General features: G+C 46.1%; 1 protein-coding gene across 1 annotated transcript; it reads right to left on the bottom strand.

The window, feature by feature from the left end:
* Positions 1-3,152: 3,152 nt before the first annotated feature.
* LOC125946316 (disintegrin and metalloproteinase domain-containing protein 10-like) lies at positions 3,153-13,029 on the bottom strand. The gene is made up of 6 exons (XM_049669044.1): positions 12,885-13,029; positions 11,890-12,037; positions 8,767-8,865; positions 5,637-5,827; positions 4,307-4,719; positions 3,153-3,329 (listed from the first exon to the last, which is right to left on the bottom strand). Exons 1-6 carry the CDS (start codon positions 13,012-13,014, stop codon positions 3,153-3,155), a joined length of 1,158 nt encoding a protein of 385 aa, XP_049525001.1. The 5' UTR covers positions 13,015-13,029.
* Positions 13,030-13,108: the final 79 nt, after the last annotated feature.

Genomic DNA, 13,108 nt, shown 5'->3' with positions numbered 1-13,108 from the left:
TGAATTTAAGTGGATTACGGTTTATTTAGACTAAGGGGGATCAAGGTGGGGCTCTAATTTAAGGTTATAACTTAGACAAGTCTTAATGCTTTTGCATTCAAATCGCCTATGAATACTTAAGTGATTATCAATTTTACACTAACACTGTTAGCCTCTCGTTGGTCTGCATTTTTCGTGTCCGGGCGCGTCCGCGTGGGCAACAATGTGGGCCGATCGCGGAGGTAGTGCAATACCGGGCAGACCCGCGGCGCAAGGTGAAGCAGCCTTCAAGCAATCAGCAAAGTGAAATGAAAAGTGCATACATTCTTTGGAATCACGCATACAAAATACAAAACAGCATTCGCTTGAATTAATAACAAGCACAAAACAAGCATCCAAACCACATAATTGATGATAAAGCAATACTTATAATGCGAAGCGCTCCCCGCATACGTTTTCCAGTAAAGATTAGTGTTGCGCAAGCTGCCGCGGCGATGGCAGCTTGCGACGTGGGGAGTGACGTCACTAGCCTTTCGTATATAGAGCAACCAGCCTAGCAACTGATTTCATTGTTGTTGCAGCGCTGCTATGGATAGGCAACGCTTAGTTAGGACTGCCGAGGAGCAACGTGAGTACGTCTAGCGGAAAAGGGAAAAAGAGACAGCAATACGACCAGCGGTGGCGTGCCGTGAAAATTACCATTACTCTCATTACTCTGAATTGCCATTGCTACCATTACTCTAAAGCAATAAAGCATTGCCTACCCCTCTCAGCAGTTGTAGTGGTCAACTTTTTTTTCTGTTTAGCGACCGGTTGCTTTCTTTAGCGACGTAGCAGAACAATTGGTGACATTTTATAGATTTCGAAGTTAGCAAAGTTGCTTCGAAAATCGTCTTCTAAAACGCACTTTATTATTCAAAAGCTACAAGTAAGCAGCCGAAATCGGCCTTACGACGCATGGACTCTGTGACCATGATGAAACAACGGTCGTCTTTACATTGGTGGTCTTCACAGTGTGCTTCACAACATCGTCACCTTCACGGGATTCACAAAGTGCTCACAAGAATCTTTCTTTTTTTTTTTGCGAAACCGATTTCAATGAATCTTAACGCTCCACGTCCTGCACGTTCACTAAATACGTTCGACTGGTGGACATTTGCAATAGTAGCAGTCACAGTGAAGGTGAGATTTGGAAAGCAGCAAGTGCAGCATTCAGAAGACAGATCGACTGTCTGAAGGCGTAGATATCTGAGCAGCTGGGTTCTTTCACGCGAGTCTGAACACACCGCTTCGCTATGTAGTGGCTTTGGAGAAATCAATACTGCGAAGAGCTTTCAAGGAAATCAAGGGGCCGAGGCGTCGCATTTAATCTGCAAAGGGTCACGTAATTGTCATCGCCGTGTTAACATTCGTCTATGTGCATGCCGCAAAATTAGCTTTTTCTTTCAACAGCGCCGAGAACTAGACAATTTGCACGGACTATGTGGACAAAGTGCCTTTGCGTGCTAGGAATGTAAGATTACTTGTGTTAGTTTGAATCGTGGTGCATTTCTAATCTCAAAATCTGAAGGTAAACGATGAATTTCAGCTGTCATCGTCCGTCGTGGTGCAAGTATAATAGTAAAATAAATGTCTACTACACATTGCTGGTAAATTAACGGTTTATTCCTCGCCCACACAAATCCTAAACAAATGTGATACGTCTCAGTAAATGATCTACGCCACATTAGCTTATATTAGTGTTTCAAAATTCTTACTTTAAGTAAAATTTGCTCAAAAGGTTTAGACACAATTTTAGTGACCTTGCAGCAAAGTTTAGCGACAATTTAGTGACGCTTCTGTCTCTCTTCAGCGACATGCTTCGAAAGTTTATGGCTACACTGGTAACGGAGATGAACGATTAACAGAACAATCGATAATTTATATAAGCCAGTCGTTCAACGGTTAAATCTACCAAGAATTAATGATGCTCAGTCCTAGATATTCACACGTGAAATTCGCTTTTGGAAACCCATTAAAATTTCTACACACCCGCCGTAGACAACGACCGAACTAGATGTCACTCTACTAACCCTTTAAAGCTAACCCCCCCCTCCCCCCCTCCCCACTTCCCCGAGGATGACAAGGCCGCCTTTGAGACAGAAAAGTCCACCTATGAAAACGTTGGCTAACCTCTCTGAGGAACTTTATCCCTGCTTATGTAACGTCTATCTTGCAGTGTTATTTAAAATGCGAAAACGTGAATTCAACGCGATCACCGAGGTGGAGGAAAATTAATTGAAGAGAAAGTTGGCATCCCCTATGCATTCTGGTGGATGCTGTAACAATCTCTTTCGACAATGGGGACAGTAGCATAATTCGCAACGACAGTCACGCTATCGTGCTACTAGCTCGCCGCGTGTGGTAACCTCGCCGGTGCATCAGTAGCAGATGCAGCGAAAGTTGTATAGCTTGATCAGAATCGTGCGCTTCGAGAAGAATTTATTCAGCTGCAATGAGGGACTGAAAGGTTCGCTCCAACCTCGACACTCCTGATCAACGCTTATACATCAAGTGTTCTTAACGGCTAACCAGCGAATTGTGGGCACAGCTAAATATAAATGTACAAGCGAGACAGGTTCATTGTACCACTTTCGAGACCACGCGTGCTGCGCAAAAAACGATTGTGCTGTGCACGGTCGTTTTTGCAGCAAATGCAGTGCGCGTAGCGCTATTGCCTCACTTTTGCACATTCATTGCTCATGTGCTTTGCTGCTACGGTTTTGCCGGCAAAAATTAATTTACAAAAAGTCTTATCTCTATAGAACCATATCGCTAATGTTTACGCATAATTGAAGGTTAGTCACAAATGACAGATGACTGTAACAGACAACCAGGGATGATGCTCGGAGGTCTTCGTTGATGCTTGTCTTGCGTGCATTTATAGATCGTTCGGTCGACGCGTACTAATATAAAACTCCTGCGAACAGTGTTCAAAGTCACTTCTTGTAAGTAGCCAAAAACTTGTAAGTAGCACTAAAACTATAGAAGACCAAAATACTTCTAGCTGCGACTTGGAACGGTGTGCACGTGTAAGACTCGGATTGTGACCAGAACGGAAACAAATTGGAGCTGCGCGCGTGTACGCCTGCAATCAAACAAAGCAGTTAAACACGGAGCGCGTTGAGGGGGCGTCACAGGCCGGCAATGTCCTTGAAGAAGTCCAGTGGGTGGTGGATGCTGTCGCTGATCTTGCGATAGGGCCTCAGGAGCGGGTTGCTGCTGGGCATGTGCACAGCGCACACCCGGATGATGGCCACTGTCACTGCGCTGATCAGCGCCAGGCACAGGAAGGTCAGGTACCAGTACTTCTGCACACGTGTACCAACGTGCACAGGATGCTCTAAGAAGGTATCTAAGACAGGACACTAAACAATATATGGAAACACTTACTCGGATAGTACTTAATGTCCAAATTACAAAAAAATGTATCTGAGTAGAATACAAAATACTGAGAAAAGTCTTTCATTACTTTCAAGATGCTTTCAGAATACATGACATTGTACAAATGAAATAAAGTTCTGCATCACTGAAGCGTTTAATTTTACTTTTTTTTACGGAAGAAAGATAGCCTGATTACTCAAAGCTTTTGCTTCCCCTCAGAAAGGAGTTGAATTTTTTTTAATTGGCGTTAGACACCCTGCCCCTATTCTTTTTAAATATTGCCGCCAACGCTACAATAACTATACGCTTGAAAATGCAGCTGCGGTTAATGTATGTTGAAAAGTATCTTGAGAATGCATGCTAATTACGAATAAAGAGTATTTAAGCTACGCTAGTAAATGCTACTTTTCAAAAGTATTTCTGAAAGACCAATGTATCGTGAACATACTTACAATACAGTACTTTGAACAACAGTGTTTCAGATATGTACGAGTATGACGGGTACTAACAATATCTGCAGGGCTTCACAACTACACTTTACACATGAAATCATATGAGCCAGTGCTGACAAAGACAAACAATGCACCTCTTCAGGGCCCCACGATTTAAAAGAGACTTCGAGATCGCAGTCACGCGTGAGTACTTCCGCGCACACGTACGAGGATTCCACGCAAAGTCTTATGACGGAAAGGACACTTTGACCATGTGCGCTTGGGTCATACGGTCGTCTCGTTCTTAGGTACAACACCTGCTCATCTCACGAGTTGTGTTAAGACATTCAACCACTTAATTTCTTTCGATTTCTTAGTTCTAAGGTACTCTCGGCATGTGCCACCAACCTCGTCCATCCCCGTTTCAATGATGATGCTTACATCATAGTTGTTTTCATTATCATTATCACTACCATCATCATCCCACTACTATCATCGTCGTCGTCGTCGCCAACAACAACAACAGCACAAAGTGGAGGCAGAGCTTCGGGTTGAGGTGCGTTTATAAAAAGCGAGCATGGCACCTGGGATCGGGCGGCGCACCGCGCGTCGCCCGACCTCAGAGGCCATGATGCCGGGGTAATAACCCAAACATTCGTAGGTAGGAACAAAGCGTATACCGCGAGAACATCTACGAAGACGGGTGGCCCGAACGTCAGCCATCTCAGCCTGGCGAGCGAGCTGTGGGCGTCGATGAAGCGACAGCGCCGAAAGGCATCGCAGTAGCCGCGCAGGTCAGCGCAGGCTGCGCCGGGTTCCATGCGCCGGTGGCAGAAGTCCTTCATGCGTTTGAAGTTGCACGCCTCGAGGCACTCGCTGCCGGGCACTGCGAAAGGCACCCGATGATCGTCCAGTAGCCAATGGCAACGTTTTGCAGAGCAAGTCGTGCAGCATTATTAAATCGTCATTTCATTTATTCTCATTTCATTAAACTGAAGAAGTTCCTGACTTGCTTCTAGCCTTTCCTAAAAAACGAGAAGATAGTGAAAGAAAAGAAACAAAGGAAGAAGAAAGAGGATCTTCTGATGGTAAAACTACTCTCACATTTGCCTGCTTTCCTCTATTAAGTACTGGATAAGGATAAATACAGTTTTTAAACACAATAAACATTGTTTTCAACGTTTGGTTGTTTGTTTGTTTGTTTGTTTGTTTGCTCGACTGATTGCTCATTCAATCTGTACAGGCAAATGCTATGGTTGGAGCAGTACGCGAAGGAACATGCCGCAGGCGTTCGCATTCAGCTATCACACTCCCGCTACATTGCCACGTTATAGCCTAGCTCACAAGACCTGTGGGGGCTCGTTGACCGGGAGAAAGTGTAGCGTTCGGCGCCACTGGGAAATGCTTCGGTGCTTGGCATCTATGCACGTCGAATTGCGGGCTCGATATGCGATCCTATCCTAGCCTATCACGCCCAGTCAAATCCTTTCCTCTCCTAGCAGACTATAAGTCGATCACCTCTACAACGAATGCCTTTACAATAAAATGACCTGAATAACGAAGGAATAATTCTGTCAAGGTTCTATTGTGAGCTGTGCGGTGCGCGACCCAAGCGCTTCGTTATAAAGGCGTTCTGACTGTATGTCTCGTCCTATTTTTTTACTACCAAGTTTTATTACGTCCCTCACATTGCCGTACCATTATTCGTCACGCGTACGCGCGGCGGCAACCACACACGCCCTCACAAGCACGCACTCTTGCCAGCAGATATCGCACTGGCTGGTGAACAAGCGCTATGCTCACGGTCCTCCTGGCAAGCGATGAGGCACATCTGTTCGGGCGTGCGGTCGGGACCGGTGAGGAAGCACTGGTTCAAGTTGTACCTGCGGCACACAGAGTGCTGGCACTCTCCGGCCTCGCAGAGCTGCGTGCCTCGGTTGCACAGCGTCCCATCGGGCTTCCACGCCGACGGAGGGCACTCGCTGTTCATGCCACTGTTGAGAAGCGTCTGTCAAGGCGCGTACGCAAGTTTCTCGCAACGATGAAAATAAAGGCAGACACATCTTTTCCTTCCAAGTGCGCTTCTACAATGCCGTTGGCTTATGTCTGTCCTCCAATCACAATACCAGTGCTTATATCAGCACTTTCTACGTGTCGGTGCCCAGAAAACGTATTGGTAGACATCTGTGTTCTCCCTTTGTGCCATGATTGTCAGCATTGGTCGCCACGTGAATATGATGTTATGCGAATACATCATTTACATCTTATACTGTTTTAGCCGCAAACGTATGTTGACAACAAGTACAATGAGTAAAGCGATGCCAACGCAGAACTTAGTTCATTTCGCTTAGCTGTATTGAGGCAGCCTAGTATACAGGCTGTCCCAGCTATCTCGCAGCACGATATAAAAAAAGCGGAGCGGCGTTACGCGAAGCAAACCTAGTGCGTATTGTTTCCGGTACAGTGGAGTAGCCGCCAGTAATTTTTTTCATTGCTGATATTTAATTAGGTAATTGTAATTAATTATCTAACTCGAGAAGTACTGTCTTAATTATCAAAGTGTCAATGAGAAAATTGTAGACCAATATCAAAAACTCCCGATACAGCTTTCTGTTGCTCAATACGTGCTACATAAAAATGTTTTTCCGAGCGTGAAAGAAGCCCGCGAATACACGCAAAGTGCCTCGAGCGGCCAGTCGCGTGGCAATTCTGCGTGTGTTCGCGGGAGTCTTTCACACTCGAAAAAACACATTTATGTAGCACGCAATGAGCAACAGAAAGCTGTATCGGGAGTTTTAGCTGTATCGCCGTTCCTCTTTTTTTTAAATCGTGCTGCGTGATAGCTGGGACACCCTGTATATTCAGAGATTAGGAGATCACCCCCCCCCCCCCCCCCATCTCCCCCCCTCCCCCTTAACTTTCTGGTAGTAAGAACAACCAGAACCTGATTTTTGTTTGCTCAAAACTCTACCATGCGTCCGCGCTAACGCTAGCCAAGCTGTTAAAGAACAGTGCAAATTACAATTATAAGACCTACGGTGTTCATTCGCCGCAGGTTTGAAAACCCAACACCGTAGGTCTTATAACCATATCTTGCACTATGTTCTTATGTGGCTTTTTGATCCGCATTGCCTACCTGTTCCTAGGGTCCTTACGATTTATATAGAAGATAGCTTAACTTGGTTTCACTATAGCAGATACGTATCAATGTTATCCAAAATGCAGTACTAATCTTTTCGGTTTCCCAAAACATGAGAACGCATAACTGATTAGTGCTTATAAGCAATTAATTCCAGTACCTCATTGTCATCAGCGCATGGCATTCGCGTTCGTGTATTCGAAGGCCAGCTGCAACAAAATTTTGGACCGTTCAAAAGCCTAGTTTCATATTCAGGAAAAACACGGGGAATGCGGGAGATGGAAATTCAAGACGGTGAGGAACACGAGAACAAGGTGGGAGCAGGAGCCAACGTTTCGACAAGTGGGCTTGTCTTCTTCAAGGCGACATATTGGGCAGATAAGAGCATTCTCCGCGAATAATTTTACGTTTGAAATACGATTGGATGCGTCACGATCAGCTCGCCATTAAGAAACACAAGTTTTTGCGCACTGAAGATTTCGGAATGATACGATCACGACCGGGTGAGGTGGGTCTTCCCCGCAAGAATCAGGAGACGGCGACGAAGGCGGGCATCGTGATGATGAAAAAAAGAAGAAAAACGGAACAATGTATTCACTTCATTGGTACATGGTTGTGGCTCTATCCGAGTCTCGAGTGGTTCTGCTTAACACGGGGGCCAGGATGCGCGTACACCCGATCCAATCGGTGGAGAGGTGCCCACCGAAAGGGTCATCCATTTCTTGTGGTCTTGTGGTAGTCGAAATCTGCTTGCGCCCATGGAGGCGTCACTGCCTGTGTGTTCAGCGCAGTCTTGTGTCCCCTTGTCAGGTTAGGATGTCGACGACCTCCTCCCCTTCGTGGCCTGCTGGCTACCCGTGTCAGCTCAGGGCGTGGTAGGGGCTATAGGTCTGACGCTTTCTCAGGGATGAGGACAATTAACTCGACACGGGAAAGCAAGCTGGAACGTTTCACACACTTGAGAGGTCGAATTGAAAGCCAATTATAACAGGAGGCAGTGTGCTGGGATTTATGCCAAATTCGATAACCACCAAGTGCATGCTTCGCCCGCTGAGGCGCTATTCAAAGGCTCGTAATAATAAAATTAGACCGATACCAGCTCTGCAGCTGTGCCAAGATTGCTCCTATGGTGTATTCTACTCGTTTAAAATCAGTCGAGTCTACGTGAAATTTTGTTGCAGTTGGCGTTTGAATGAGCTCCGAGAATCTAAACTGTTGTGTACATACAAGAAGCTGATGAAACAGAAGCACTCGGTGTGAGCAAATGCCGCCGTAATTCACCGAGATGTAAAGCTTTTTTACATGAATTGATATGGTACGCCTTACCACAGGTGGTTACTATATTCACAAATTGGGATGAAAATTAATATTAAGTTCTATGGTTTTTACGTGCCAGAGCAACGACCTGATTATGAGGAACACCGTAGTGGAGAACTTTGAAGTGCACCCATGGTATCGAGCATCTTCGCATTCCGCCCCCATCTAAATACGGCCGCCGCGGCCAGAATCGAACCCCGTGACCTCGTACTCAGCAGCGCAACGTCATGTAGTCACCGAGTTACAGCGGCGATTTCGAATTGGCACGAAGCGTAGTGCCACACCAGGATGTGCACACAAGAAGGAACGCTGTGTGTATGCCGCTCCTATTCGTGTCCATGTCCCGGTGTTGCAATTAATCCCAATTCAATATTACTGACCAACAAGCCCACATCGCCATTCTCGTCTCGTCACATTCGTCCGTGCTTTATTCGCGCTTCTTCGAAGGTAAAAATGTTTCGCCCCATGCAAGGATACTCGCAGAAGGCCGCGTACTGGCATTCATCTTCTGGCCTGCAGGGCTGTGTGGTGTTACGAATAGTACAGTTCTCGCTGCAGCAGGAACCGCTGGTCGGGCTGGAACAGGTGCACGTACTGTTTTTATTATATTCGCGGGGCACTTTCATTGCTTTATTGTAGAGGTGGACGAATATCAACTTTCTCGACTACGAATCAAGTACAAATCAATATCGAATATTCAAGCACAGATGGATATATTTACACAGAAAATATTTATTTCGGTATAATTATGCAACACTCCTGTCTGACTAGTGCCGAAACGACTGCTAACTATCACGGACAAAGGATGTTTTAAACAAAAGATCATTAATTGTCACTAAAACAGACTTCACGAATAGACTCTCAACAACTTTATAGACATGGTTGCAAACAAGCTTTTCAAGAAAGAATGGCTGCTGTTCGACTAGCTTGACACACCAATAGCAAAATCCAGTTTGTCACGTAGGTTGCCACCGCGAAACCGAGAACAAAGCTTGCCCTACTGATTTTGTTTCTGCATTGCCCCAAAAACGTTCGTCGTTGTTCACGCCTGATAACGTGCGATGCTTTGATTAGCAGACGGAGAACAGAAACCAGACTAAGATTCGGCTAATGGGAAGTATATAGTTAGTTTCTTATATTCGAAAATATAGAATATTCCCTTTTCGTATACGAATACGAATAGTTAGTCTGTAGTATTCGATTCGTATTCGAAACTTCGTTTTCTTGCCCATCACTACTTTATTGACAATGCTAACACATGGCACCAGAAGCCTCGGTACGGAGTCGAGCCACAACTAACAATGCATTTTTAAAGAAACATCAATACAATTTAAATTACCGATATTTGATTCGTTAGTGTGATTACCTTATAAAAACGCATGCCCCATCGTTTAATTTGCCAGACAACTGAACTTGTCCGGTATTAAATTTACGAGTGGCATATCCGCCGTCGATGCTAGTAAACAAAAAATCGGACTGTATTGAGGGCAATGCGCACACGTTATGTGGTCATCTTAATAGAAAGAAAACTTGCGTATGTGTGTTGTCAAAACATTTATAAGCTTTTCTGAAAAATATCGAGCGTGTGAATTAAACGGGAAAAGGCATAAGTAACTGCACATCACAGAGTAACGAAAAAAAGTCGCAGTTTCGCCCGAAAGGCGAAGCATCAATTGCAATAGCAAATTAGTGGACAGCTATACGATGTAAGGATAGTAGTTGTACGGGCCGTATAAACTTTTAAACATAGGCATATGAACTAAATGAAGAAGCATGGTGTCACGCGCGTACAAGCCAATATGAACACATATCACTTGATGAGCGCGGAAACTCGCCGTCGAAACGCTGGAGAGAGGAAGCGCGGCGGCAACAGCGAGCGAATTGACCTTCGTGCTCCGTCTCGCATCAACGCGAACTAAGCCGCGACAACACAGCGCACGGCGGACTGTGACCCGACGCATATGGCTTTCAAGATACAGCGGCCAGGGCGGGCGCGTGCGGCCGCCGGAGCCGCTCGGAGTAAAACGCCCCCCCCCCCCTCCCCCGGAGCGTTGCGCGCGACGGAAGACGGCGCGCTTCCTTCCCGTTTCCCTCCCTTGCGTGCGCGAGATTGAGCTGTGATCGCCGGCTCACCCTCGCACGCTTTCACTCGCACATACAGCATCCGGCGAGCGGCGGCGATTTTATCACCACTGGATTTTATACGGAACCTCACGGCGACGGCAGAAAAGCGCTGGAGGGTCCATACAATTGTCGAAATAAAAGAAAAAATGTCACAGTTTCGCCCTAAGGGCGAAGCAATGAATGCGATAGCAACACAGCAATGTCATACGAAGTAAGGTGAGCGGCTTTGGTAGCAATATGAATTGTAGTAAACATGAGCTGATTAAGTAAGCAGGTGTGCAGCGGCGTAAGTAGACCGACATCAAGAGAGACTCGATGACCACGACAAGGCGCGTCTGAAACGTTGGTGTTGATGAGAAGCGCTTCACGTGGGCAGCGCGTGCGAAGGGACACACCTGTAGCGCTGCACTGCCGATCCGGGCAGCATTGCATGTGTAGCGTGCGTTGGAAAATGTGGCCCGACTATTACTAACTGAATGAACAAGCGTGGTGTGAGCGCGCACAAACAAACATGAATAGATCACACTGAATGACTGCAGACAACGACTGTCAGAACGCTGGCAGCAAGCGCATACGCCGCAGCGGCGAAGGTACGTGCGGTCTATCGCTTCAACGGAAACTGAGCGGCGAATGCACGGCGCATAAAGGTCAGAGCCGTGTGGAGATAAGAGACGGAGCGGGCGAGCGACGAGCGCGGTTGTTGGCAGAGTAGAAGTGCGCCCCCCCCCCCCCCCCCCGCTCTCTCCGGCGCTGGCTTCCCGCTTCCTTGCTTGCGCGTGGGAGATTGAGTGCGTTCGCTCTCCGTGATAGCGCGCGTCCCCGCACGCTTCCGCTCGGGCATACGGCGCGCGGCGAATATTTTATCTATAGGGAACCTCACGGCGACGGCGACGGCGACGGCAGAAATCCGGTTGAAGTGTTACAAGCCAAATTGATCATTTCAAAACATCTTTCACACTAATCTAGAAACAGGAAAAAGGAACTTGCAAGAAAATGCGCCATGTTGTTAAAGCAAATACTCGAACATTTCGCAAAATAGCAATTTCACATCAAATATCACTTGTCATGGTATAAACGTAGCGTACTTTCTCAAATAGTATTATAATTTAACTTGAGCCCCGATTACGCTCTTAGCTTTTAAAGTGGAATGCGGGGAAAACCCGCAGTATTTTGTGGCACGAGACAGGCAATTTTTAATTCCTATTTGTAAGCACAAATATTATTGACTCTAATATTCGGATAGCAGTAACCTAAAATTAATATCCCTGCTTGAACATGGTCATACATGGAACATAGTGAACAATACTATTGGTACGGCTAGCCTGCACATCACTCAAGACTACGCAAGTACTCCCTTCTCATGAAATCTTATTTTCTAGACTTTACAAAGGTGAAAACTTCTACAATGTATGCCTCGGGATTTGTTTAAATAAACGGGAAGTGAGTGATACAAGAAAGTGTGATGAATTTTCTCACCTGCACTTGGCGCCAGCACGCAGAGTGCAACGTTTGGGATGCTTGCGCGGATAGCAGCACTTATCGAGACAGTCGGACCTGTCGTAACCGCAATCGCATTCCTCTGTCTCTTCGCGGATCATGTTGCCACAGAACGGGGCCGCTGGTTCTGGATGCAACGAATATAAGCAGCAATGCAAAGCTGACTAGTAAGAACAATTGCTTTAATTTTGTTTCGTCGCTTTATGAAAATACATGAACGGGTAGGGATGCAAAATAGGACCAGTGAACAATATAATGCTGGACATGTCGGTGTGCTAGATGGTGCTTGCTGAAGGACATGATGTAGCACATCGACACAACCATATACATAATGAAAGATAGACACATAATGCAGACACAGACACATATACTGCCTGTGGGACGTGTGTCAAAGTGTTTATCTACGTTATGTGCTTTAGCAGTGGGCAAGCAGAAAATGTGATGAAGGTGATGAATATGCATTAAGTACTGAAACTAAAGATAGCAAAACTGACTTTGTTTGGCCGATGGCACACACACAAGTAGCAAAGAAACGTTAGACCATAAAAGATAAAACAATACAGATGAGGCCAGCACTGCAAAGTCGTAAATAAATGTTTCCTCTCAGTGATGTCTTCGTAATCCGCCGTCGGAACAAGCTGCTCGGAGTTGCTCTCTCGAGTGTCATGTCCTCTAACGTTAGGTATATTGGCTTCCTTGTTTGTAATCGTTGGATTGTATGAGACGTATAACTGCATTTTTGCAAGCCCCAAGAACTTGGCTTGAGCTACGTATGGCGCGAACCGATGTAATTTGCCACTTCTTCGCTGAACCTATTACATAAATAGCAGAAGGGTAAACCCAGGGAGAATGTTTGTGCCTCTTCGATATCATGAAACCAGTTCGGGCATAAACAGCACGGTTTGCATTTGTACGATACGCTTTAGGAGGCGGGTTAATAAATAGACACATGTCTTCTAAGCTATACGACTCACCCTGAAAGCAATTCGGGCGCGTCCCTTCACCCGTGAACATCTCATCGAGGACAATGGAAATGTTGGCCACGCTGCAGGGCGAAAACTTGCGGTTGTTGGGCGCACTGCCAGTCTGCGCGTTGGCGAACATGACGTAGTTGCCGTCGACGCCACCCGGAACACACTCCGCGGGAAAATCGTGCTAGGAGGAGGACGTTAATTGCTTGCGAGTAATGCCGCAAAAA

This window comes from Dermacentor silvarum, chromosome 6 (assembly GCF_013339745.2).
Source record: "Dermacentor silvarum isolate Dsil-2018 chromosome 6, BIME_Dsil_1.4, whole genome shotgun sequence".
NCBI classification, from domain to species: domain Eukaryota; kingdom Metazoa; phylum Arthropoda; class Arachnida; order Ixodida; family Ixodidae; genus Dermacentor; species Dermacentor silvarum.
The sequence above is the reverse complement of the archived record's forward strand: the minus strand, read 5'-3'. Positions and strand labels throughout refer to the sequence as shown.

What these genes read in the sequence shown, in the direction of transcription:
- LOC125946316 (XM_049669044.1), bottom strand. Translation starts at nt 13,014, where the DNA reads ATGTTCGCCAACGCGCAGACTGGCAGTGCGCCCAACAACCGCAAGTTT. An exon ending in GCGCCCGAATTGCTTTCAGG is followed by an intron (nt 12,038 to 12,884) that starts GTGAGTCGTATA and finishes CGTTGCATCCAG; the next exon opens with AACCAGCGGCCCCGTTCTGT. An exon ending in CGTGCTGGCGCCAAGTGCAG is followed by an intron (nt 8,866 to 11,889) that starts GTGAGAAAATTC and finishes CACCTGTTCCAG; the next exon opens with CCCGACCAGCGGTTCCTGCT.